This window comes from Pimephales promelas, chromosome 14 (assembly GCF_988280905.1).
Source record: "Pimephales promelas chromosome 14, fPimPro1.hap1.1, whole genome shotgun sequence".
Classification (NCBI taxonomy): domain Eukaryota; kingdom Metazoa; phylum Chordata; class Actinopteri; order Cypriniformes; family Leuciscidae; genus Pimephales; species Pimephales promelas.
Genome location: NC_142782.1, coordinates 15,159,338 through 15,183,468, shown reverse-complemented (window position 1 = coordinate 15,183,468; position 24,131 = coordinate 15,159,338). Strand labels below are relative to the sequence as shown.

The window sequence follows — 24,131 nt, the reverse complement described above, 5'->3', positions numbered from 1 at the left end:
GCGGGCGCGTCAATCTCCAGCACCTGCAGCGGCATTAATGCTCTTCTTCCGCCATCACTGTTCCAGTCTCCGCGAAAATGGCCGCGATCGGACGTTTATCCCAGAAGCTCCTCAAGTCAGCCTCGCTGACCCAAAGCCGTCAGCTCTCGGCTGTAGCAGGTCACAGCGAACAAGCAGGTTAGTTACAACTCTAATCAGTTTAAATCAGATGCTGTAATAAAAAAACACCAACTGTTAAGAACAGCCGTAACTTGACCTTGCGAATGTGACACGAATGGCCGTTTAATGTTGTTCTGTGGTTGACAAAGATGGTTGAGTAACTTTAGCATTTAGTTTAGTCTTTTGTGTAGTGAGTTTACGATAAATTGGATAATTATGTCTTAATAACTACATAGTTATCTGAACTAAACGACTAGGCTGTCAACCGGTTGATGTGTTAATATGATAATGTCTAAAACGTGTCAAACAGAAAATGTCTTATTTCTCATATGTTCATATAGCCAAGACCTGGAAAATCCTGACGTTTGTGGTGGCTCTGCCCGGAGTCGCGGTGTGCATGTTGAACATGTACCTCAGGTCCCAACACGAACATGAACAGCCGGAGTTCGTTCCCTACACCCACCTGCGCATCCGCAGCAAGGTGAACACACTCACTTTTCACAATAAAAAACTCCTTTAAAGTTTGTTTGTTGTGAGATTATGCATTTTCATGCTGCTTTATATGAAAATAGACTACAGAAGTTTAGTGAAGTCAGGTCATGCACTTTTGAGACAGTTTTGTTTGAAAGAATTGCAAATACCATATTTTAAATTTGGCTGGTTATCAATTATACATTAATATGAACACATTGTTGTTGGTCATGAAAATCAATGTCATTCAAGATCAATGGGTCGTGCAAATATCTCCAAGAACAGGCAAACCATGAAATATAAGGTATTTTTCAGCTAAAGCTATGCATCATGTTTGAAAGTCAAGAAACATGATTTGATTTCTCTAGTAAATGTGAGTTGCTGGTTTATCCTGACATTGGAGCTCTGTGCATGAGACCTTAGAGGGCCTCCAGGAATGAGGCTGTGAGATCACACACCATAACCATATGCAATGCATATACCAGTGAAGAGTAATGCTGATCTGTTCCTGTTAGGAGGACTACAAAATAGCTAAAAATATAACTATACTTTTCAGCCATTGATCTATATTACTTCATATAAACAGAGCTTCAATTATAACCAGGGTTTGGGATGTAGTAATAAGGTTAACATTTCTGCATGAATATGGTTAAAGGTAGGGATGTCAATTTTCAAATTTTAAAAATCGATTAATCGTCAGCATTAATGGCAAACAGCATTACAGGGTCTGCAAAAGCTGCTCAAAAAGCTGTTTCTCACCAAATTAATAAGAATGGTTTTTAATCTAAATATAGGGTTAGAAGGATTGTAAAATGTTTTGATGTGATTGTATAACAACAAATACAAAGCGTCACCAATGCCACACTGAAAATGGCAACTAAACCCAATGAATTCACAACCATATAATAAAATAGTGTTCTCATGTTATGTATGACAGTCCCAAATTAACCATCGTTATTATTAGTCGTGCATTCTGCTTGAGGGGCGTGTGCTGAATGAATCGTTGAGCACTTGTTAGCATTTATTTAACTCAAAGAAACGCATGCTATTTGATATTAATCAGATGTATACAAAATAAAAGTATTACAAAATTATATCTGCTCAAAATGACGTGAATGCACAAGTGAATTTAAACAAAGTTGCATGCCATTCAGAATGACTAATGTTGTGGTGGACACGCTCTTCCTGGAACTAGCGACATGGCATCTAAACCCAAATAATTCACAAATTATCAAATTAAATGTATCATCGACAATTTATCGATCGTCGATTAATCGTTAACATCCCTAGTTAAAAGGCTTGTAAGGATTTAAAAAAAAAAAGACTGTTTGTGTAGCTGTTCCGCTCTCGTGTTCAACGCCAGCGCCAATGCAGATCTCAGTGTCTCGCTGTAATTATTCTTGTCAAAGGTTTAGTAGACGGAGCCGAATCGTTGTCATTTTGGAATTAGATTGCGTGGGTATTTGAATCGAGAATGCAGCCTATTAATGACTAATCATGCTATATTAATGCATTTTCTTTTTATATTTACAATTTAATTTTACTATACTTGTTGTATAGTCATAGTACAGGAAAAGCTAATTGTGTGGTAAAAAATCATTTACCAATATATTATTTTCACTTAAACATTTGACTAAATGAAAAATGCCACATGGTGACTTGTGAACACATTTGTGTAATTATTTATACATTTGATAATTTTGTTATTCAAGCAATACACTTCACATCTATGCCTCTCTTTTCTCATTTGCATTAGCGTTTCCCATGGGGTGACGGCAACAAGTCGCTATTTCACAACCCCCACGTCAACGCCCTCCCTGACGGCTACGAGCATCACGATGAGTGAAGGGTGTTAGAAGCTCTCCCAGTACTCTCCTACAGGGACCAGAGGGCCCTCTCTACCCCCTCTCTCATCCCTGGACATCTGCCCAGGCCTGGACCACTCCTCAGTTTCTTTCAGTTTACATGACGTCTTTCCAGTTTGTTGATCTTACCTCTGTGCTTTCCACACCTAGTGGAAGCACCGTATGAAAGCAGTTACATTCACTCAATTGACCATTGCATCACTTTGTCTGCTTAAACTGAAAAAATAAAAATATATTAATTAAAATGATAAACTGTCTGAAGTCTCATTTTTGAAGGAAGTGGTTGAAGTTTTCATTAGGACATTTCAGTAGCTTTTATTAACATGCTGTAGGAGAAAAACATTAATGCTGTGCATCTTGAGAGTCCAAACAGTGACACTGACATTTAAGATATAAGATCTATTCAGTAAGAATGCATTTTAGTCTGTGAAACCGGGGAGTTTAGGAAACGGTTAAAGAAAGATATTTTTAAAAGTTTGTTTAGGGTGTATTTACAGAACATTTGACTTTAAAATCTGTAAAACGTGCATGATGCCTCCCCCAGAAACGCTAAAGTGGAGAAAGTTTGTCCCTCCAGGCTTGCCATACTGTCAAGACACTCTCACATGACTTGACTCTTGTGACACACATTCCTACACAAATTCGAAATTATGGATTTATGAAACAAGAGATCGTATTTCCTATTTATAAGGAATATTTGACTGATGTTCGGTTTGTCGTGAGTTTTTTCCCGTAGTTTTTAAACGAAAATGAGTCATTAAGGGAGCGCGAGTGGGATTGAGCAACGCAGCTAAAGTTTATTGACATGAATGAAGTTTATCAGCTGTTCATTCAACCCGCCGATGGTGAGTCAAAATACTTGAGTTTCGGTTCTTTGGACAATGAAGGACCGATTTGTTTGTCGTCTCATTTGCGTGTTCAGTCTGCACGTATGCAACACACATTATGATAAAAATGACTAAAATGCATTTTCCCATCAAAACGGATAATAAGCAGTACTGAACACCACTACTGCAAAACCTTATGATCATTATCCACATAATTTACAATAATAAAAAAATACTTGTGTAAGTAAAAATTTTCCAAGTTTAATTGTACAGAAGTATTTAAAGGTTATTTACTTTAAATATTCCAATATATTGTTACTTTTGTTTTGACACAGCAATAAATGCGTTATTTGCTAATATTAAACTAATATTAGAATTTTTAACTTTAATATTAGCTGGAAATACAGTATTTCCAGTTAATATTAAAGTTAAAAAGTAGTTTCTACATTGAACGCAAACATTGTAAGGCATTAGAAGAAATAAGCCTTGGTTAAAGTGAAAGCTGTCTAATTAAAGGGATAGTTCACCTAAAAATGGAAGCTCTCATCTCTCCATCATTTACTCACCCTCAAGTTGTTCCCAACCTGTATGAATTTCTTATGTATTCCTAACACAAAAGAAGTTATTTAAATGATGTTAAATGATATCAAAACAGTTGATGATGTAGTATTAACCCCTCCCCCCCACCTACTACGGATGTCAATGGGGCCTTGGGCCTGTTAGGTTGCCCATATTCTTCAAAAGAATATATCTTCTTTTGTGTTTAGCAGAGGAAAGAAATTTATGTAAGTTTGGCTCAACATGAGGGTGAGTAAATTATGGCAGAATTTTCATTTCTGGGTGTACTATCCCTTTAAACACCTTGCTCTAATGACCTGTAAAAGTATACCTTGTACTTTGGAGATATAAGCAGAATTGTAGGGAGTAACAAACTTAGGCCTAATGTTTGCATTAAAAAAGTGTAAAGAACATTTTAAAGTTGAAGCATTTATTTAGTAGTAGCTAGTACTCAAGTAGTAGTACAGATCCTCCAATTAATAGATATCTCACCATGATGCCATTCTTTAGTTTTTCCATGCATATTACTTTCCCCATAGATTCTCCCTTACAAACATAGTTAATCATGGTTTGTGATGTGGGAAAGTTAACCAGATTGCTGCTCTCTCAACAGATCACCAATGGCTGAGACTGCTGCTTTGACCGATTCCAGACGGTGAGAATAATATTCTGTTTATGAGCAGAGTTGGGGATAATAAGTAATGCACAATGCATTATGTAATCAATTACTTTTTGATGTAACATGTAACACATTTCTTTAAATTTACACATTCATATTTGAGCTACTTTAGTAAAAAATGAATCCATGTTACTTTTCAGTAACGTTTAATTTAATTGCTTGTGTGTATATATATATATATATATATATATTAAATTAAGGTTTTGTATAGGCTATACTGTTGAATGCATTGCTGCGTTCACTTGCAACAACAATAACAAAAAGAAAACTTTTCTGTAAAACAAAATACCTGCAAGGCCTGGCTGGAAGAGAGTAGCCTAAACCTTAGCCAGGAAAGAAAAAGTAATGCAAAAGTAACATAATGCATTACTTTCCATACAAAGTAACTTTTCCTAACATTGTTTATTATTGTGTACATTTTTTTTTGGTACAGGCTTTCTTTAAACATGATGATATTTTGTGTCCGTATATTAAACACAACTGCTCTACGCTTTCATTAGAAATGCATTCTTTACAATCTGACCCATTCAAAGAAAGTCATTGAGAACAGAGAGTTTATTGTCTAGTGTAGTGTTGTCAAAAAACTCGGTACTTCGGTACCAAGTCGGTACTAAAAAAAAAAAATGTTACGGTACCAGCTTTTCTAGGTAGGCCTACCGAATACCAGGTTAATCCAGTTCTAGACGCGCTGTCTGAAAGGTGCACAGTCGCGTCCTCTTCATTACGCTGATATGGCTCTCTCTCTCTCTCTCTCTGAATCCACTTGTTGACACGAAAAGAGGAAAGAGCCACATGTGGAAATATTTTGGATTAGGCTAATGTCACGTTGCTATAAGAGGCAGATTACATGCAAATTCGCAATTTCAAATATAGACGCGAGGCAAGCACGCTCATAATAAAAACTCGTTGCATAGCAACGACAGACGCCGCGTGAGAGCAAGCGCTTTGGAAAGAATAAAGCACGCGCAAAAATATAATAATAAAAAACATGCGCGATATGTGAACGGCCTCTAAAGTGCTTTCGGGGTAGTTTTACGAGTACATGAGCACAGTAGTATCCAACCGACACCAGAGTACTGGTATTAGTATCGATGCATCCCTATTTATGTCATTTAATGTCAGTGCCAGTTCTAGGCGTATTCTTGCCTTTATAACTCAGCAGTTTTAAAAAGCCCTTTCAAAATTAAATATGAATGGAGTTTTAGATTAAATAAAAGTACAGTCAAATCAAATAAAACATGTTTTTTCTCCTGTAGCCTATAGTTTGGTAATGCTACAATAAGATACCATTTATCAACATTAGCTACTTCACATCAACACATTGAGTGAACAATATATTTTTACAACATTAATTAATGTTTGTAAATGTTATTTAATAGAAACACTTGATTGTTCATGTTTGTTCACTTCATTCATTGTGCATTAAATAAATGTTAACGGATTAGAACTTTACAAACAACTTTAAAAATGTGTTAGTGTATACTATTTTTTATTTTAGGTCATTTTATCTCATTTTTTTCTAAAGTGTTTATAATGCAAATGTACAGTTTCCATACTTGTAACCGTGATAAACACTTAAATATATGTAAATTTAAACTAAGCTTTGGTACCGAAATTGGTACCGAGAACCGTGAATTTTTACTGGTATTGGTACCGAATACTGAAATTTTGGTACCGTGACAACACTAGTCTAGTGTATTATATGTGCTTGGTGATATTATCATCCTTTAAATGAATGGAAAACAGTTCGGCATCAATTTCTTGAAGTTTGTCAGTAATACTGGAAGGCAAGAAGTTTGGTTTAAAGGCTAACTTTACCATGCATTTTTGGTTATTTTTTCTAGATGCGGTTTCTTCTTCCTGTATGATAGTTCAAAAGTGCAAGAGGAGGGTGACCTGACTAGAGATGGGATATACTACTTCTATCCTGAGGATGTAAGCCATAAATTGTAATCGGTTATTGATTCTAAATTACGTGACAAATATTTTAGTCTGTAACATAATCTATTACAATACACATTTAAGGTAATCTGACTACTTGTGGATTACTTTTAGATTACTTTTGTTTAGATTACTTGTTTATCTCATTGATTTGAACAGAATAATCTTGTACCATATTTATATTAGAATTCAAAGAGAAAGAAAAAATTTTAAAAAACACAAAGAGCATTAAATATTACGTCAGGGTTATTTTTTTTTTGAAATAAAAACAATCAAAATAAAACGCCTACTAAAAAATATCAAATATATATTGTATTTGTTTACCTGTATGTCATATGAACATTAATTGACATCAAAGAACCATTAACTTAATTTTATTTATTTTTATTATTATGATTGTCTTAATTTTATTATCTCAGGGCCTTCAAGTAAATATATTAGGTCAAAGAGGTTCAGGTGACAAAAAAGTTTGGGAATCACTGCATTGCATGTAAATTTGAAATAATGCGAGTTAGTTCATTTTAATGTGTTTGAAAGACAAAAGCCTTTCAGAGATAGTAATACATGATTAAATGGAGTAATAATTCAAATGATTAGTGTGTTCATCATGACTTGATGTGCAATGTTAAGAAAACTCTTCGTAAAAGTCAAATGTTTTATGTAAATCCAGTGATCAAATGTTGTGTGGGGCTCAGTTTCAGTGATAGGCATATGTAGTGTCTGGTTTGTGTGTGAAATTGCACAAACCTGGGGGTCCTTCTGAACGTATAAGCAGTAGGCTTTTTTAGAAAGGAAAATGTAACAGATAAAAAAAAAGAAAAAGTTGGGAGATACAATGAATAATGAGAAGACAACTTTTATAATACTTTCTGCTATCGAGGCAGTGAATGAATGACAGTGTGTGTGTGTGTGTGCTGTTACAGACACCAATAGACCAACAAGAGCTGCTTTGTGGACAGCTGGCCGGTGTGTGTCGTTGTGTGTCTGAACTGTCCTCATCTCCCGTACGTCTGCTCCGCCTGCGCAAAAGCAAGTATGCAGTCCGCATGAAGGATAACTTTATTTGGGTAAGAGAAAATTGTAGCTTTGTGTAATGACATGGCGCTTTGGTGCTTGCTACTTCATAACAGAGTCTTGGTTTGACTGACTTGTGTGCTTTTTTTGTTATTTTGGTTTTACAACTGAATGGGATCTTTCTCTGGTTTCCAGGCATTAAGCTGTGTGGTAGACATTCCCGATGTGAGCGTGTGTGACTTTCTAGATCAGCTGATCGCCCTCTTCTGTTTCTACAACGGACCAGTGCGTCAAAGCTACCAGGTGCATCCTCACAGCCTACAGTATTCTCTTCACGGATTATGATTTAAAGAGGACATAGGATGTTTATTATTTGGTGTACTAGAAAAGATGAACATGCTTTAATATTGAAGAAACGCATTCTTTTTCACATACTCTACATTATTGCAGCACCCCAATTCCCAGTCTGTCTGAAATGCTCAGATTAAATTCCAGTTTCTATAAAGCCCCTATAAATGCTCTGATTGGCCAGCTGACCCAGTGCTTTGTTATTGGCTAAAAACCTCAAGTGCGTATCGGAAACGCAATACCAGTTACCATAAAAGCGAGTTTCAGCTTCCGAGGCTTCAAAAGCAATTGTAAATGCAAACTGCTATTGATGTTGTCAGATTTTCTATATCAGTTTGAACCCAAGTTAGATTCTGAAAATTATCAAGGAGATCGATTTGACCTAACTTTGTAAGAATGAATCTTTCGCAGTGTTAAAGGAGTAGTTCACTTTAAAAAAAACTTTTGCTGATAATTTACTCACCCCCATGTCATCCAATATGTTCATGTCTTTCTTTCTTCAGTCGGTTTTTGATGAAAACATTCCAGGATTTTCTCCATATAATGGACTTAAATTGGAACCAAACAGTTCAAGGTCCAAACGAGAGTTTCAGTGCAGCTTCAAAGAGCTTTAAACGACACCAGACGATGAATAAGGGTCTTATCTAGCGAAACGATCACTCATTTAAAAAAAAAAATAGAAAAGTTTAAGTTTTATAAGCACAAATGCTCGCCTTGCTCTGTTCTGTGACGAGCTAGCGTTCGTGACTCTCCTGTTCAAACTCGTTCATCAAAATGAACAAATCTTTTTTCGAGTCATGACTCAAAGGGTCCAAGATAAGACCCTTATTCATCGTCTGGTGTAGTTTAAAGCCCTTTGAAGCTGCACTGAAACTCTCATTTGGTCCTTGAACCGTTTGGTTCCCATTGAAGTCCATTATATGGAGAAAAATCCTGGAATGTTTTCATCAAAAACCTTAATTTCTTTTCGACTGAAGAAAGAAAGACATGCATATCTTGGATGACATGGGGGTGAGTAAATTATCAGCAAAAGTTTTTTAAAAGTGAACTACTCCTTTAAACACACAGCGTCTTCACAAAATTGTGATGTAGATGTTTGTGGAAGTAATATCTGGACTTCGATCGAGGCGTTTTAGGTAGGTCTGAAACAGTGTTCTCTGATAGATCGAATAAATCCCTTCGTGGGAGACTATGAGCTTACAAATAGATCTTATACATGCACTCACAGATACATTATTCTCTAAAGGAAAAGGTCAATTAAAAAAAATCAAATGGGCTCTTTAAAATGTATATATTTGTTTAGCATATACCTTGGGGTCATTCATACCTTAAATCAGCAAGGATACATTAAAATGACATTAAAATGAAATATGACGGTAAATATTTCTATTTCAAATAAATGTTCTTTTAAACTTTCTATTCAAGTAATCTTAAAAAACGGAATCATGGTTTCCATATTAAGCAGCACAGATATTCTCATAATACAGGGTTCTCAAGTTTGAGCAAAAGCTTGGAGTGAGATCACACGCGGTTAGGGGAGGAGCCATAATGAAGCCCCGCCCCACCCATCCCCCGCCCCCAATTTTACCCATTGTTCATAATTAACCAGAACAAATTGAAATTATAACAATTAGTAAATCTGATAAATGACAGAGCAATTCATCGCATCAAAAATACTGTTTAATGCAGTATTACAAATATAGCTAACCAAAAATATAACAAATTGCTCCAAACAGTTTTAAACAAATCTTTAAAAATTGCATTTTGATTTTTGAATGCGTCTTCTATCTAGACGAATGATTTATTGTGTGGTGGGACATTGAGAACAAATGGACAGATTAGAGTGCACCACCTCTTCCACTGTCTCCTCCTATAATCTGGCAACCTTTTTAGGGGGCTTACCCTTTGGTGCCCAAAATGACAAAATATCTTTCTGCTTTTTTCCTGACATCTTTGAAAAATACAAATGCAACATTATGACAATGATTAAATATTACCCAGAGCAATCTGCTGTAATACATCCTTAATGTAACTAGAAAGACTATTAATATTACAGTATAATATAATTTAAAATAAAATGAGTAAATCTTCATTCCTTTCCATACCCACTAACATTTCTCTTAGTTTCAGATAACGTAAGATAGCCAAACTGAGCCTGGTTGCAAAAAGTAGTTGTAGTTTTGAGTTTTTGACTGCATCAATAATAATGTACGATGGGCTATATATTAAATGCTCTAGCCTAAAAATGTTAGACGAGCTTCTTCCAACTTACCTTCTTCTCCATCACGACACATGTGTTCGCGCGATGTTGTTGGTTACCTAGTAACAAACGTACGGTGGCCGTGGATGTTCCGTCCATTTCCGTGTGTTCGCGCTACTGAATGACATGTCATGTATAGATCAGTGGTGCACGCAGCGCGCATATGTTGCCCAGTAACGAACGCAATCTGGCGGAGATACGCGCTGGCGGCAGGAAACTTCACTTTCCTGCGCCTCGTATACAACGTTAGAAAGCTTTCAGCTGGGACAACTTGGTTGGCATTGCCTTTTCAGCGTGAGAAATACACAGTGTGGCGTGTGAGCGTGTGAACCGGTCGAAATGCGTGTGTCTCACGGCCAATGCGTGAGACTTGAGAACCCTGCATAATAGTTTCTTTAGCTGTAAATCAGAATATTAAAAAAATGATTTCTGAAGGATCATGAAATGAACTGAAGACTGAACTTTTTATCACAGGAATAAATTACATTATAAAATATAGTAGAATAGAAAAACAGTTATTTAAAATTGTAACACTGGCAGTTTTTCCCTGTATATTTGATTAAACAACGCAGCCTTGGTTAGCAAAAAGAAATCTTACCAACTTTTGAACGTACATATTTGTTTTGTCATAAATGAAAACATAATTCCACATGTGTTGTGTTTTGCCTGGCAGTTGTACAGTCAGGAAGAGTTGGCTCTACGATGGGCAAAATATCTCTGTCACCTGCAGGGCGGCTCCACTGAGCTGCACAACATCTTCAGCTGCCTGAGGACGATTGACTCCACACACGTAAGAACCCGCTCTTCTCATTATGTTAAGCGTCCCACAAAACACGCTTCCCACAAAACATTTAAAGTTGAACACGAGTCATTCAGTCAGTACTGCAACAGCAAGCTGTGAATTAAGCGCTCCGGGAATGGAATAGTTGCACTGAGCTTGTAGTTTCCAGTTATTTATGTTTTTTTTTAATGTGCTGTAGTCGCCTAGTTTACTGAACGCCACTTAAAATAAGTGTCTGCGGAAAGATTGAAAAAATATGAACATTTTCAGAGATAGAAGAAGAGATATTCGGATCACTGCATTGCATTTCCTCAATGAAACATGAATCCAACTCAAGCACATCTGAGAAAGCAGTGGCTGGTAAACATACAAGATTATTTCACTAAAAAGCAAGAGGACTCCAAGGCACTCTCAAGTAGAAATCAACCATCTAAAAAACTCCAACGCGTTTCGGCTTTTTTTAACTCCCAGAAGAAGGCATGTAGCCGAAACGCGTTGGAGTTTTTTAGATGGTTGATTTGACCAAGCCATAGTAATAAAGGCTTTTTAACTTTTCTACTTGAGAGTGCCTTGGAGTCCTCTTGCTTTTTCGTCATATTCAGTTTCCCATCCAAAGAGCACCTCTATTTTAACCAAACTTTGAAATCCAGGAAGCGCTCCTATACCCGTACTGTTTGCTTTAAGATTATTTCACTACTGGGTATCAGTGCTCTAAACTAGTCACTGCGTTATAAAGCAATCTCACTTCCCTAGAATATCATGCGCTTTCCCAACTGATTCTAAACTAACTTTTCTTCAGTGAATAGTAAAAAAACAGCCCTCTTTGTTCTCTTTCTTTGGCTCATCATGGTTTCTTCACTGGCGACTGAAACCTCTGTGCATTATTCGTAATGGCTATATTTGTTTGTTTAAGCAGACAGTTTGCTTCTTCCATTCAGTTCAACACCAAGTACCAAAAGGACAAACTTTCAACTTCCCAACTTTTTCATTTTTGACGCTCAGCGTATGTTCTTGATCCCTCCATGGCATGCAATGAATGCACATTCTTGACCCATTTCAGGAGCAGCCAATATTACACATTAAAATCAATTAAATATAAAAAAAATCTATAAAATAAGTATAAAAAAAATCTATAAAATAAGTATTTTCCAAGTAAATATGGAGATACACATTCATAAGATACATTAAACTCTACTTTAAATTATTTCGGCTTACATTGACTAAAGTGCTGTACAAATAAAATTATAAGTAATATATCAATTAGAACCAATAAATATAAAAACAGCTACTAAGTTGATAGGCCGGAAAAAAAAGACAAATAATTACAGAAATAATTCGGTATGTTTAAAATTTAGTGCAAAGAACATGATTTGACTGCACTAAAAAGTAGTAATAATCTGCGTTCTTGTGAGTGACTGTCTGTGTGTACTGGTGCGCTCTCATATGTGTTTGTATTCTCACCCCTGCATTAGATTGATCCTCTGCTGTTGCTGAAGGCTGCCCTCATTCTACAGGCTTGTCAGCGATGTCCTCTGGTGCTGGCTGGTTGTATCCTCTACAGGGGCAGGTGAGCTTTCACCGCTGAACAGATTTTGTCTAAACATAGATTAAACAGATTTAATCTATGTTTATTAAAAATATATCGATCTTTGCATCTGTAACTGGCTAACGCAAATAAGGGTGTGTTCACACTTGTAGTTCAGTTCTCTTGGTTCGTTTCATCCAGACCAAAAAAGAAAATGACACATTTAGTCCTGATTCGCTTACATTTTTAACACTGAACCTAATAATTCAAAACAAAAAAACAGCTTTTATGTATACATATATATGTGACAAAACTAACCGAACATCAAAAACCACGCGTGTTGGAATAAACCCACATGTTGCATGCAGTGGCGGTTCTACTTTGAATTACACCCAGGGCGAGACCCCCTTCGAGCGCCCCCCATAAAAAAAAAAAATGCATATTAGGCTACTGTAAAGAATCATAATTAAAGTTGATTTTAGTTGATCATTAAGAAAAGTATTAGATAATATGGTGACCAAAATGATCACATACACAGAATCTTGTTCAAAAAGCCTAATACACAGTTAAATCAATTCACCAAGTTAATAACATTAAAGATTTGTTTTAAAGGAGTGTCTTTCATCTTACCTACTAAACTTAAAAAAGGTTAACACACAAAAAAGGTTTTTATATAAAGATAAACCTCATATTTCAGCATTGAAATTATCTCTATAAAAAGAATGAGTCAATAAAGATACATTCCTGAAATTTATAGTGCACAGTAGCTTATCTTTTATTATTAATAGTAAAATTCGTACAGATTTTCCCATGGCTGTCGTTGCTATAGAAGCATGCACTCATTACACTGCGCTCTCCACAACGACAAAGGAGTTTTAGTAGCTAATGTATTTCCACCACAGAAAAACGCTTGCTGTAGCTCTGCTAAAATATTTATTTACGGAGAAGAGAAAAACACCCAAGTGTTTGGGTGCACGTGCTGAAAAGTTTATGAGCGCGCTTCCCGTGCGCCAATTTGAAACATAGAGGATTTGAAATAATGACCTTGAGCGCGCAAAAGACGCGATACGTGAACTAATCAGGAGATCCCCTTGACATCGCTTCTGCGCACGGCACCTTCTCAGCAAGCAGGGCGCCATTGCCAATAATTGAATCGAAATGATAAAAAATAGAAAAACTTCGCGGCACAGAGGATTTTTTTAACTGCTCGTGCCGCCCCCCATGTGACATGAAGAAATGCCGCCCCGGGCGACTGCCCGGTTCGCCCGTGCCTAGAACCGCTACTGGTTGCATGTGCGTACATATGATGGTATTTTTACCAGCTGAGAACTCTCAAAGAGCTTATAAAGTGTGTATAGTCAAAGCAGTGGCAGAAGTTACTCTGTACTCTCTACTCCAAGATCTGCTGCAAGGAGACGACGGTTCCGATATCCGCACTAAACTGCAATGGGTAACATACTGTAACTCCTAGAATGAGAAGAACCAGATATACTTGAGCATTCTGTCCTTTTTAGGGTTACATCTTGTCACATTATGTCCTGTTTTTGATTCGTTTAGATGTCTTTTTTCCATGTTGCGTTCATATTTCAATCAAACCGCACCACAGTTTATTTAGAAGCAGATTAAGGCCCCCTGAATATGTGGGTCTCGGTCCACTTGCTTGGTGCGCACCAAGGGGTGGGCGATATGACCAAAATCTTACATCACATAATGAGTTCACAATATAGTATATCACATTATATTATCACAAAAAAAAAACTAATTACAATTAGGACAAAAAAAATACAATAGAGTAGTTAAGTGTGGTGTTAAAGGGATAGTTCACTTTGAAATTAATGTTTGACATGTTTTAGCTTACCTCAAGGGCATCCAAGATGTAGGTGTCTTTGTTTCCACAGTATTTTCAATTTTGACATTTTTCAGTCAAACCGTTGTTGTCTATCAGTCATACACTGGAGGCAAAGGGGGTCCACCAAAAAGCATGCACAGAGAAGTCCAAATTAAACATGATTTAATGACTCGTAAATGTAAGTACACATTGATGGCCTAAGACACGAAACGAGCGGTTTGTGTGAGAAAAAACACAAACCGTGTACCTCGTGTAATCCAAGTGATCTAAATCAGTTGTTCAATGTCCAACTGAACCGAACTGAATCAGTTCAATGTTACGCCGGACGTGATCGCTTGCGTGTGACGTCACTCAATATTTACACAGAGATTTCGGAAGTTTTACCTTTTACTAAACATATTTAGATACACCGAAATCGTCTTCCATTGTGGTTTCCCTTATATCTAAATATGTTTAGTGAAAGGTAAAACTTTCTAAATCTCTGTATAAACAAAGAGTGACATAGGCGCGCAAGCGATCACTTCCTGCGCATGCACAGACCTAAGCGCCCGTGCCGTCAGATCATTTTGTCATGGCTATGATTACAAGAGGTAAAACGATATAAATCGATATACATCTTGGATAAATCGATATACAACGATATACATCTTGGATGCCCTTGAGGTAAGCTAAAACATATAAAAAATTTATTTCAAAGTGAACTATCCTTTTAATGGCACTAGCCGCTTTCTGACCAGAGGGACTTTTGCAGTTCCTACAACCTAACGTTCCTATAACCCTTTTTTTCTCGGACTAAATTGGGGATTTTTTAGTTCCTCAGACTGTAGTTCCTATAACTCTTTCAGTACCTAGTCTAGAGCGAAGACTTTTTTAGTTCCCTTTCCCTAGGTCTACGTTGATTGGTTCAACTTATAAGCCCACTTTCAACACAGAATTTGTAGCGCGCTGTCTGCCATTACGCTGTGTTTTTGCTAAACATTACAACGAGGATTAAGACAAACGTAACGCATTCAATCAGCTGATTGCTAATAGCTAAACTTACCCGTCGTTTTGTTTGCCTCCTGCGCTCTGCTCTTTTATCTTCTTCCATCATATTAAGTTACTTAATATCATATTACGCTGGAGCCGTCGTCTTCTGTGTTTCTCTGTACAGAACTCAAGCATAATCTTTAAACGTCGCCGTTCGTTCTCCGTTTGCGCTCTTTAGCTACGGCAGTTAACTGTTTATTTCCGGCTGCCGTCGCCGTTTTATCAGCAGCTGTTGCTTAAAGTCCCTATTAAGGTCCCGGCAAGGCAGAACAGGAACCAGGAACACGTCTAGGAACGCTACGTCTAGTGATGACGCTATAAAGACCGTCGACGTGCTTGCGTGCTACTACTTGGTCGGAAAGCGGCTATCGACAGCAGAAGGAAGTACATTTATTAGGCTTCTGTCACTTTAAGACCGAATGCACGGTACTGTTACACATGCATAAATGACTGTTTGAAAGGAAACTTGCAAAGACGTGCATTTTGACACACAAGTGTGTATTTAACCGTTCAAGCCCAATTTGGAAGCAAAAAGAACTCCGTTCAGTACTAACACGCTCTATGAGCGGCTTCACGAGTTCAGAAATCTGCGCATTTAAGGAAATTCGTTTTTATTAGCTGCTTGTTGTGCTTCAATGGTTTGAAATCACTTGCTTTTAAAAACAAGCATGCAAATGATAAGCTTTCGTGACAGCAACGTCACGTGAGCGCAACCACGATATAGACGATAGTCCAAACTCTCTACCAGTTAATCATACAAGTCTACTGGTAAATTGTGATACCCCTATTTCTGATAACAACAATGAACTGCACCAACAGTGAACAACAGAGCAATCAAGTGTGAAAACACACCAACAGAGTGATATGTCTGTCTGTGTTGTACAGGGTGGTGAGTACTCAGATGCCTCCTGCGCTGACAGTGAAGGTGATGGTGTACGAGACGCAAACTTACAGCCAGGTAGAATCGAGTTCATAGTGATTCCTGATATTGCATATGCACCATCTTATATCGTTGTGTTTCTCCTTATATCTCAATAAAGGATTACCGGGTGACGGCCAATGGCATGAGTTCTTCTGTGGGTTCACCGCCCTCGTTCACAGTCACCACACAGGTGTTCCTGACACCCACTGAACTGCACATGCTCCGCCGCCCCCCAGTGGATAGAGCATGCAGGTACAACTCCCAAAAGTATTCATAACTATATTCTTACATTTTCTATACATTTTCCATACACCAGGGTAGGAAATTATTGTGGGCTTGTGGCAAAAAAACACAGAAATGAAGAAAAATGCCCCCCAAATTCAGGATAAGGGTGTAAAAAAAATTCCTGCACAATGAACCCAAGTATATTACGGCTGTTGGAATTAAAGTAAAAATTAATTTTAAAAAAGTGTTGATTGCGGCATTACATTTAGATTTTATCACGTAGCATCAGATTTAGTTTTCAATGTTATTTTGCAGCGTTGACCATTATAACCAATACAAACACATGTTACTGTTGAGCTTATGAATGCAACAGCAATGGCCAATCAGAGGCATTCAGATTAGTTACCAAGCTTTCACTGGCTGATTTAGACCACTTTAGTGATTATAATGGGAGTTTTTGCGAGAGTGCTGATTTTTATATACTCTCATTCTTAGGTCTCACTGCAGTCAACCTCCCTTCCAACCCATCAAGTCCCGCCTGTTGTCTCGCACTTTATCCGACACCCTAACCACAGATACTGACTCAAGCTTAGACCTCACACAATGTCCCCCAACATCCTATCAGACGATGCCGTCGTCTCCTCGCTCCTCCCTCTCCGATGAAGCGTGTTTCAGCTCCTCTTCCTCACGGGTTAACACTCCCCTTCACTCCAGTCTCATGAACCAATCAGAGTATTTCACTCCTGAGTCACATGACCACAACGTATTTAATGGAAATAACTTGTCTGCAGTAAAAGAACACATTTTAACAGGAAGTCTGACAGGCCTGAACGCAAAGAAGGATATTGATGCAAACTCTGGGTCAGAAACTAGAAGCAAAGGTTTAGATTCAGATCAGGACATTCAGAGTGAAGTAAATGCCCTCACTAATGGGTATCAGCAGTCAAACTGTCTTGAGAATCACTTGGACGCTTCTGACCATGAAAACCACAGTCAAAGTGAAGACGATAAATTGTACGGTAATAATCATGTGACCAATAAGAATGGCGAATTCCATGGAGAAACAGAGGAAGAGACCAGAACAAAGAGCAAGCAAGTCGAAGGAAGACTCAAGGAGAAATTTGAGCCCACAAATGCACCTCCACCACATGAACCACTAGTAGACAGCTCTCTAGTGCCCTCAGTATTATACCAGCATAGAGTCAATGGGCTGGTCCTGGCCCTGCTGGTGGAGCCCGAGTTCAACACAGACCCTACGGCCAGAGATGAAGTGGTGAGAAGCGTGTGTGTGTCTACTTGTATTTTCTACATATTAATGTAATGAATTGTGCTGAATGTGAACCCCCTATCTCTCTCTCTCTCTCTCTCTCTCTATATATATATATATATATATATATATATATATTTTTTTTTTTTTGGTGATGAAATTTCCCATAAAAATCCATTAAAAAATTTAAAAATCAATTTTTAAATAAATGCTGTTCTTTTGAACTTTCTATTCATAAAATAATCTTTAAAAAATCTATAAAAACATTGGTAATAAAAATGGCTTCTGAGCAGTAAATCAGCATATTAGAATGAATTCTGAAGGATCATGTGACACTGAAGTAATGATACTGAAAATTCAGCCTTGATCACAGGAATAAATTCCATTTTAAAATAGATTAAAATACAAAACAGCCAGTTTAAATTGCAATAATATCTCACAACATCACTTATTTTAATGTATTTTTCATCAAATAAATGCAGCCTTGGTTGAGCATAAGAGAAAACTTTTATTTTTTTTTATTTTTTTATCTCACCAACCTTAAACGTTTTAATCATGGGAGAGTATAACTCAAGAAATTCTGGTATCACTCACTTTTGGTATAACATTACAATTTTTAAAAAATGTCTTAAGACATTAACTTGCAAATTTTATTGCATTATTACATCACATGAATGCCTAAATAAACATAATACGGATGTTCAAATAAGTGCAGCCTTGGTGAGCAATGCATGAGACTCAAAAATATTAAAATAATGTTACTGACCCCAAACATTTCAATGTGTATAGCTGTATTTTTCCATTATTAAAGTGTTGTCTATTGTTATTGCAGCATCACAGCAGCTTGGCATCACTGAATGGGCTTGAGGCTCACTTGAGGAACATCTCACCAGGGACCCCCGGCCTACCTGGGCCTTATACCTTTGCCCACTATGACTGCATTCAAAACACACTCACTAGTAAGTCCTATCTCGTACATATGTAAACATCCACACAAAAAAAAAAAAACAGAATCCTAATTGAATTGTGTCAAACTTACTGAGAATCTTCGTCAACTCAGTCTAAATGTTGAACTATTTCAGGAAGAAACATAAAATACAAAGTGACTTTTATATTGTTCTGTAGCTAATGTATGTGGGCGCTCTGCTGGACCCCAGGATCGTGCCTTTGTGAGGGCCACTGCGCTGCTCCATTCACAGTTCTCACACTTAGACACACTACAGGAGGCCATTGTCAGGTTAGAGTGTGTGTTTGAAAGCCTGTTTTAGTCATTTCTGTCATACAATGTGTGTTTTGAAAAAGTTTCTCTGAATAATTATGTGTATGTAATCATCACTGTATGCTCGAGGTTCAAACGTGAGTGTTAAAAATGGTTTTACACACATTTCAGCTATGTAAACAGTGTTTGTGTCCTGAATTACAGGAACGCTGGCGCGGCAGTGTATGGCACCCGTAACACTGCCCAGGAGACGTATTTTCTCCAGCAGGGAACACCTGTCAGAAACTCTGGAAGTCCTGATCCTCAGGATAGTGCCTTCTCACTACCCAGAAAAGCCCGTCAGCGCCTCCTTAAACATGGGGTTAACTTGCTTTAAATTTGTTGGATTTGAGCTCCTCTTTTATTATTTCATAGATTTCCACCATGTTTATACTATATACAGTGTGTCTCTCTTATACTGCTCAGAATGTAATGAATGCTTTTTATATAATAGGCTGCTGTTTGTTCATTTCATTAGAAAAAGTAGAGGATGAAAGTGTAAAATACAAAAATATAGAGAAAGTGTCTCCCTCCTGAGAGGCTGGTTCTGCTGTAACCCTTTGCTGTTTTGAGAACTAAGTCCGGTTTTAAATGTGGGACCATTCAGTGTTATAATGTGTATAGTTGTCAAAACTTTCACCTTTTTAAATGGAAGCCAATTATGCTTGAGTGTGAATAAACGTCCTTTAGTAGGCTACACTTGTTTGAGATTGTCGGGATGGTTGAGATATATTGCAAAAATATGTTTATACAACTGTTTAAACGTAATACTTTTTTTTTTTTTTTTTACTTTTATTCAACAAGGACACATTAAATTAGTCAATCGTGACTGTAAGGACAATATTATAAAAGCTTACTATTTCTAAGAAATACTTTTTATTGAGAAAAGAACCTTACCATATTACCAATTTTTCCATAAAAATATTATTAAGCAGCACAACTTTAATATTGATGATAATAAGTAATGTGTCTTGAGCAGCATATCGGCATATTAGAATGATTTCTGAAGGATCGTGTGACACAGAAGACTGGCGTAATGATGGAAAAAATTAGAGATAAATGACACTTTAAAAATAGAAATGATAAAAAGAAAATAAAATGTCACAATAGTACTGTTTTTACTATATTAAATCAAATAAATACTGTAGTTTAACCTAGGAGTTGCTTTACAAGTATTTGCAAACACTTTTAAGGCAAAAATATTTCACAAAAAAATAGTTTAAAATGATAAAAAAAAAAAAATACATATGTTGTTCTACACGTAGATGCTTTTTGGGTGCCGAATGTTACTGGATTGTTGAGATGAACTACTGGCAAACACCTGACCTGTGTGAACTTGAGAACTGAGTTTATACATTCAGTGAACTGTACTTGGTTAAAAGTAACTTCAAATGTGAAGTTAATTCGGAGAAAGGCAATTTGATTTGATTGTTTGTTATCTGTGCAATGAAATTCATACATTAGTAGGCTATTGTGAATTACAAAGTGTAGCTTAAGTGTCCAAATACTACTTAGGGCCAGTGTATGTGCATCCAGATGAATGGTTTCTATGTAGCATCCAGGAGAGCTCCAGATTACCTCTCTGTGTCGGTTGTGGAGCCATTGTCAGGGTAGTGCACTTTGGGGAAAGTTTTATGCTTCCCTCGGTCCAAAGTTGTTTCTCTTGCAAATGAGCAGCTCGTTGGTGATGGTGCAGATGCTCTGTAATGATGGTCATTAGGAGTGAGAATAAGAATAGACTGAACTGGCAGGGCTCTAGGCGCCTCATTATGCAGACACGTTTAAAAGGTCGATGGGGGTGCGAATGGCTGCTTAAAGGTCCCAAACAAAACCAGGGGGAGGAGAGTCAGAAGAAGCCAAAATTCAAATTCCACAGAACAAGCTGAGCTTATTGTCATTCACCCTCTTTAGTCGTATCGTGTAGAGCAGAAGACGAGCATCATCGGAGAGCAAAACTTGTAGATATTTGAGATAGCCATGGTCACGCGCACGCGGTTTTCACTGCTGGTCCTTGCTTTCATGGCTATTACTATAGGAGTACAGTGCCGGTCGTTTCGTTCACAGCTTCGCAAGGTGACATCGTTTCAAGGAGAGCGTAAAATCCGTATTGGACACGTCCACCGACGGAGCCGTCGCGAACCGGGATCCGAGCACGACCAGTGCGCGCTCCTGAGCGCACCGTGGACGGAGAGCACCAGTCCGCTTGGGGACTGGGGCCAGATGTACCGTCTGAAGATATTATCGACGATGAGCGATGGTCCACGTCGTGCTGTTTTTCCAGAACAAGCCCTCTTCAGATTCGTTAGACGGGTGTATCGGTGTTGTCAAGTGGGGTACCACTGTGGAAGTGTCAAGGGAATACAAGGCGGAAAAATTGGAGGTAAGTAGCCTACGTTAGTTCGAACATTAGATGCTGGTGTCTCCACTAGGCTTAAGGCCGTGATGTTACTCACGTAATCATTCCTCGATTAGATACAGCTTCACCAGCTACATTTTTGATGGTAATTAGGTCTCAAAACATCTAAATTAGGTTTAGAATGAAGTTTTACAAAAGGTAGGGTTTAAAATGAAGCAGCGTTATTCAAATTTAGTCAAAAAAAGATAGCAACAGGAGCGCAAAGAGGCAGTTTTGACAAAAAAATATTGCATTATAACTTGTATTTTAATTGAGCAACAGGCACCTTGAAATTCTCTTGAAATATAATGAAAGACCACCAAACTAGACCAGCACAAAACCAGCCTTGTCTTTTCAACAGGCTAATACATAATTTGTAGGTACAATAATCCTTATATTTTATATACTGCATGACAGCACTGTCCATTAACATGAAGTGTCTCTTTCTGACTTGTCAAGACTCCAACATCGAGTTTCTGCTTGGCGAAGATGTGCTGTCGGCCTCATTGGAGAAAGCGGAAGTTCATTTTCACTTTTCAAACCCCAAACACCTCAACATCCAACCTGTGCTCCCCTCACTGGAGAAACGAGGCTTCCCTACAAGGTGAGGCAGAGGAACTTGATAGATGAAGTGAGAATGTTGTTAATGTAACACTATTCTCTGAAGAAATTACTAAATAAAATAATAATAAAAAAAAATGTAAATAGAAATCATCCCAATTTTGTCCTCTCTGCAGGTACAGTGTCTGGTTTCGAGATGGTGTCGTGGAGCTGAGAGTAGATCTTCTCGCCCTCTTCCAGGCTCTGCAGCGGGCGATCGGAGGATCCAGCAGAGGCCCGAGCCTGATGGAAATGCATCGGGTGAGGGGCTTGCCCAGACCAGGGGCCGTTGTCCGAAAGCAAAGACCCCCATCCCTTCAAGTCACAGTGCCTGTAGTGTGGGGGGAGGTAAATGAGGGCAGGGAGGGTGCCGCCCCCCTGCAGCCCTCTTTAGAGCTGGGACTGGCTTTACACTGCAGCTCAGTGGACAATATCGCACAGCCCTGTCAAAATTACGGTGTGCATCTAGAACATGCACCCTTCATCGCTCTGACGTACAGATAGCAAGACGTTCGCAAACCGTACTGAACAGTGATTTTAGCAAATACATTTAGAAATTGCTTCTGTGTGCAACCAAAGACTGTCAATCCCTAGCGCTCCCCCATCACAAGTTCTTTGTGGCCATAAAGTCTCCGTCCATTCAGTCCACTAACACCTGGTGTGAATGTTCCCTGGATGGTTGTATTTTTTGAAGAATTGCTAATGATTCCCATTGTTCTGTGACAGTGGGGCTTCAGCTCCAGAGAGCTTACTGTAATTCCGAGTGGCCTATGTTATATTGAAAACTATGCACTTCAGCATGTAAATTGAATTTATTAAATTATGGGTGTTATTTGTGAGATAAATGTAAATAGTGTATAATTACAGTTCTATATATAAAAACTTTGTTTGAGTTGTATTGTGTGTTGTTTTGTCTCAAACAAGGTGTTGAAAAGGATTGGATTTTAAAAACAGTCAAATTTAAATACAAAAAGGATCACACTCGTGTACAGAACTTGGTCGTTTTCAGGTTTGAATGAGAATTCAAGAGAAAAAAAAATGTTTTATATTGTAATTTTGATTAGTGTGTTAACTACTCAAATATAAACACCAGGTCATGAAATGCACACAATTTACCAATTCCTGTTTACACATGTTAGGAAATACACTACCATTGAAATGCTTGCGGCGGTTTATGTAAAACTGAGGACTGGAGTAAAGATGCTGAAAATTCATCTTTGCATCACAGGATTCAGGAATCAAGTACATTTGAAAATATATTACAATAGAAAACAGGTATTTAAAATTGTAATAATATTACATAATATAACTGTTTTTAATGTCATTTTAATCAAATAAATTAAGCCTTGGTGAGACTTCTTTCATTAACAGTTAAAATCTAACCGACCTCAAACTGTCGTAGTTTATCGCAGGGAATATTTAAGCTTTAATTATGTGAGTTAAAGACTTGAGTTGATGTTTCTCTTGTTTGCTTGAATATATTTTACTCCATTTTCCAGTTGTACAGTGCAGGTATTGTAGTGCATGCTACTATACTACACATTTGTATATGAGTCACTAGCATTGTTCTGAAAACAGTGACAATAACTTTGTATAAGTTAACAAAAAAGTTGTTAAAAGTTGTTTGTAAAAAGTTGAACTATACACTCAATTTAAAAAAAAAAAAACTAAAGGGTGAACAGTTTTATAAATGTGTATAATATAATGTATGGATAGTTCACTTAGAAATTAATTTTTGGTATGTTTAAGCTTACCCCAAGGGCATCCAAGATGTAGGTGTCTTTGTTTCCGCAGTAATTTTAATTTTGATATTTTTAGGTCAAACCGTTCGTGTCATTCAGTCATATAATGCAGGTCTATGGTCACCACCTCAAAGAGCATGCACAGAGAAGTCCAAATTAAACATGATTTAATTACTCATAAATGTAAGGACTCACTGATGGCCTAAGACACGAAACGAGCGCTTTGTGAAAGAAAACAAACAGTATTTAGATTGTTTTCACCTTTTGTGTAACCACGTCCAAGTGATCTGAGGGCGTGGGCGCTTTGTGGCTGTGTTTACAAGAGGTAAAAACGATATAAATACTGTTCGTTTTCTCACACAAACCGCTCGTTTCATGTCTTAGGCCATCAATGTGTACTTACATTTACGAGTCAT

At 37.5% G+C, this 24,131-nt stretch overlaps 3 protein-coding genes across 4 annotated transcripts; all 3 read left to right on the top strand.

The window, feature by feature from the left end:
- The first annotated feature begins 18 nt into the window (after positions 1–18).
- On the top strand, positions 19–2,747 carry cox6a1 (cytochrome c oxidase subunit 6A1). The gene is made up of 3 exons (XM_039663454.2): positions 19–177; positions 501–640; positions 2,387–2,747. Exons 1-3 carry the CDS (start codon positions 78–80, stop codon positions 2,474–2,476), a joined length of 330 nt encoding a protein of 109 aa, XP_039519388.2. The 5' UTR covers positions 19–77; the 3' UTR covers positions 2,477–2,747.
- Positions 2,748–3,167: 420 nt separating this feature from the next.
- hps4 (HPS4 biogenesis of lysosomal organelles complex 3 subunit 2) lies at positions 3,168–19,675 on the top strand. Of its 2 annotated transcripts, XM_039663469.2 has the most exons (13): positions 3,168–3,340; positions 4,494–4,535; positions 6,404–6,494; positions 7,424–7,567; positions 7,710–7,817; positions 10,796–10,912; positions 12,376–12,470; positions 16,192–16,264; positions 16,347–16,480; positions 16,949–17,726; positions 18,553–18,679; positions 18,846–18,957; positions 19,144–19,675. In XM_039663469.2, exons 2-13 carry the CDS (start codon positions 4,501–4,503, stop codon positions 19,313–19,315), a joined length of 1,986 nt encoding a protein of 661 aa, XP_039519403.2. In that variant the 5' UTR covers positions 3,168–3,340; positions 4,494–4,500; the 3' UTR covers positions 19,316–19,675. The 2 variants fall into 2 exon arrangements, 1 of the variants encoding a protein (XP_039519403.2); XR_016146483.1 differs by lacking the exon at positions 19,144–19,675 and having other exon boundaries at positions 16,949–17,737.
- A 1,144-nt stretch (positions 19,676–20,819) lies between these two features.
- On the top strand, positions 20,820–22,622 carry LOC120473569 (uncharacterized). The gene is made up of 3 exons (XM_039663477.2): positions 20,820–21,358; positions 21,833–21,977; positions 22,111–22,622. Exons 1-3 carry the CDS (start codon positions 20,956–20,958, stop codon positions 22,475–22,477), a joined length of 915 nt encoding a protein of 304 aa, XP_039519411.2. The 5' UTR covers positions 20,820–20,955; the 3' UTR covers positions 22,478–22,622.
- Positions 22,623–24,131: the final 1,509 nt, after the last annotated feature.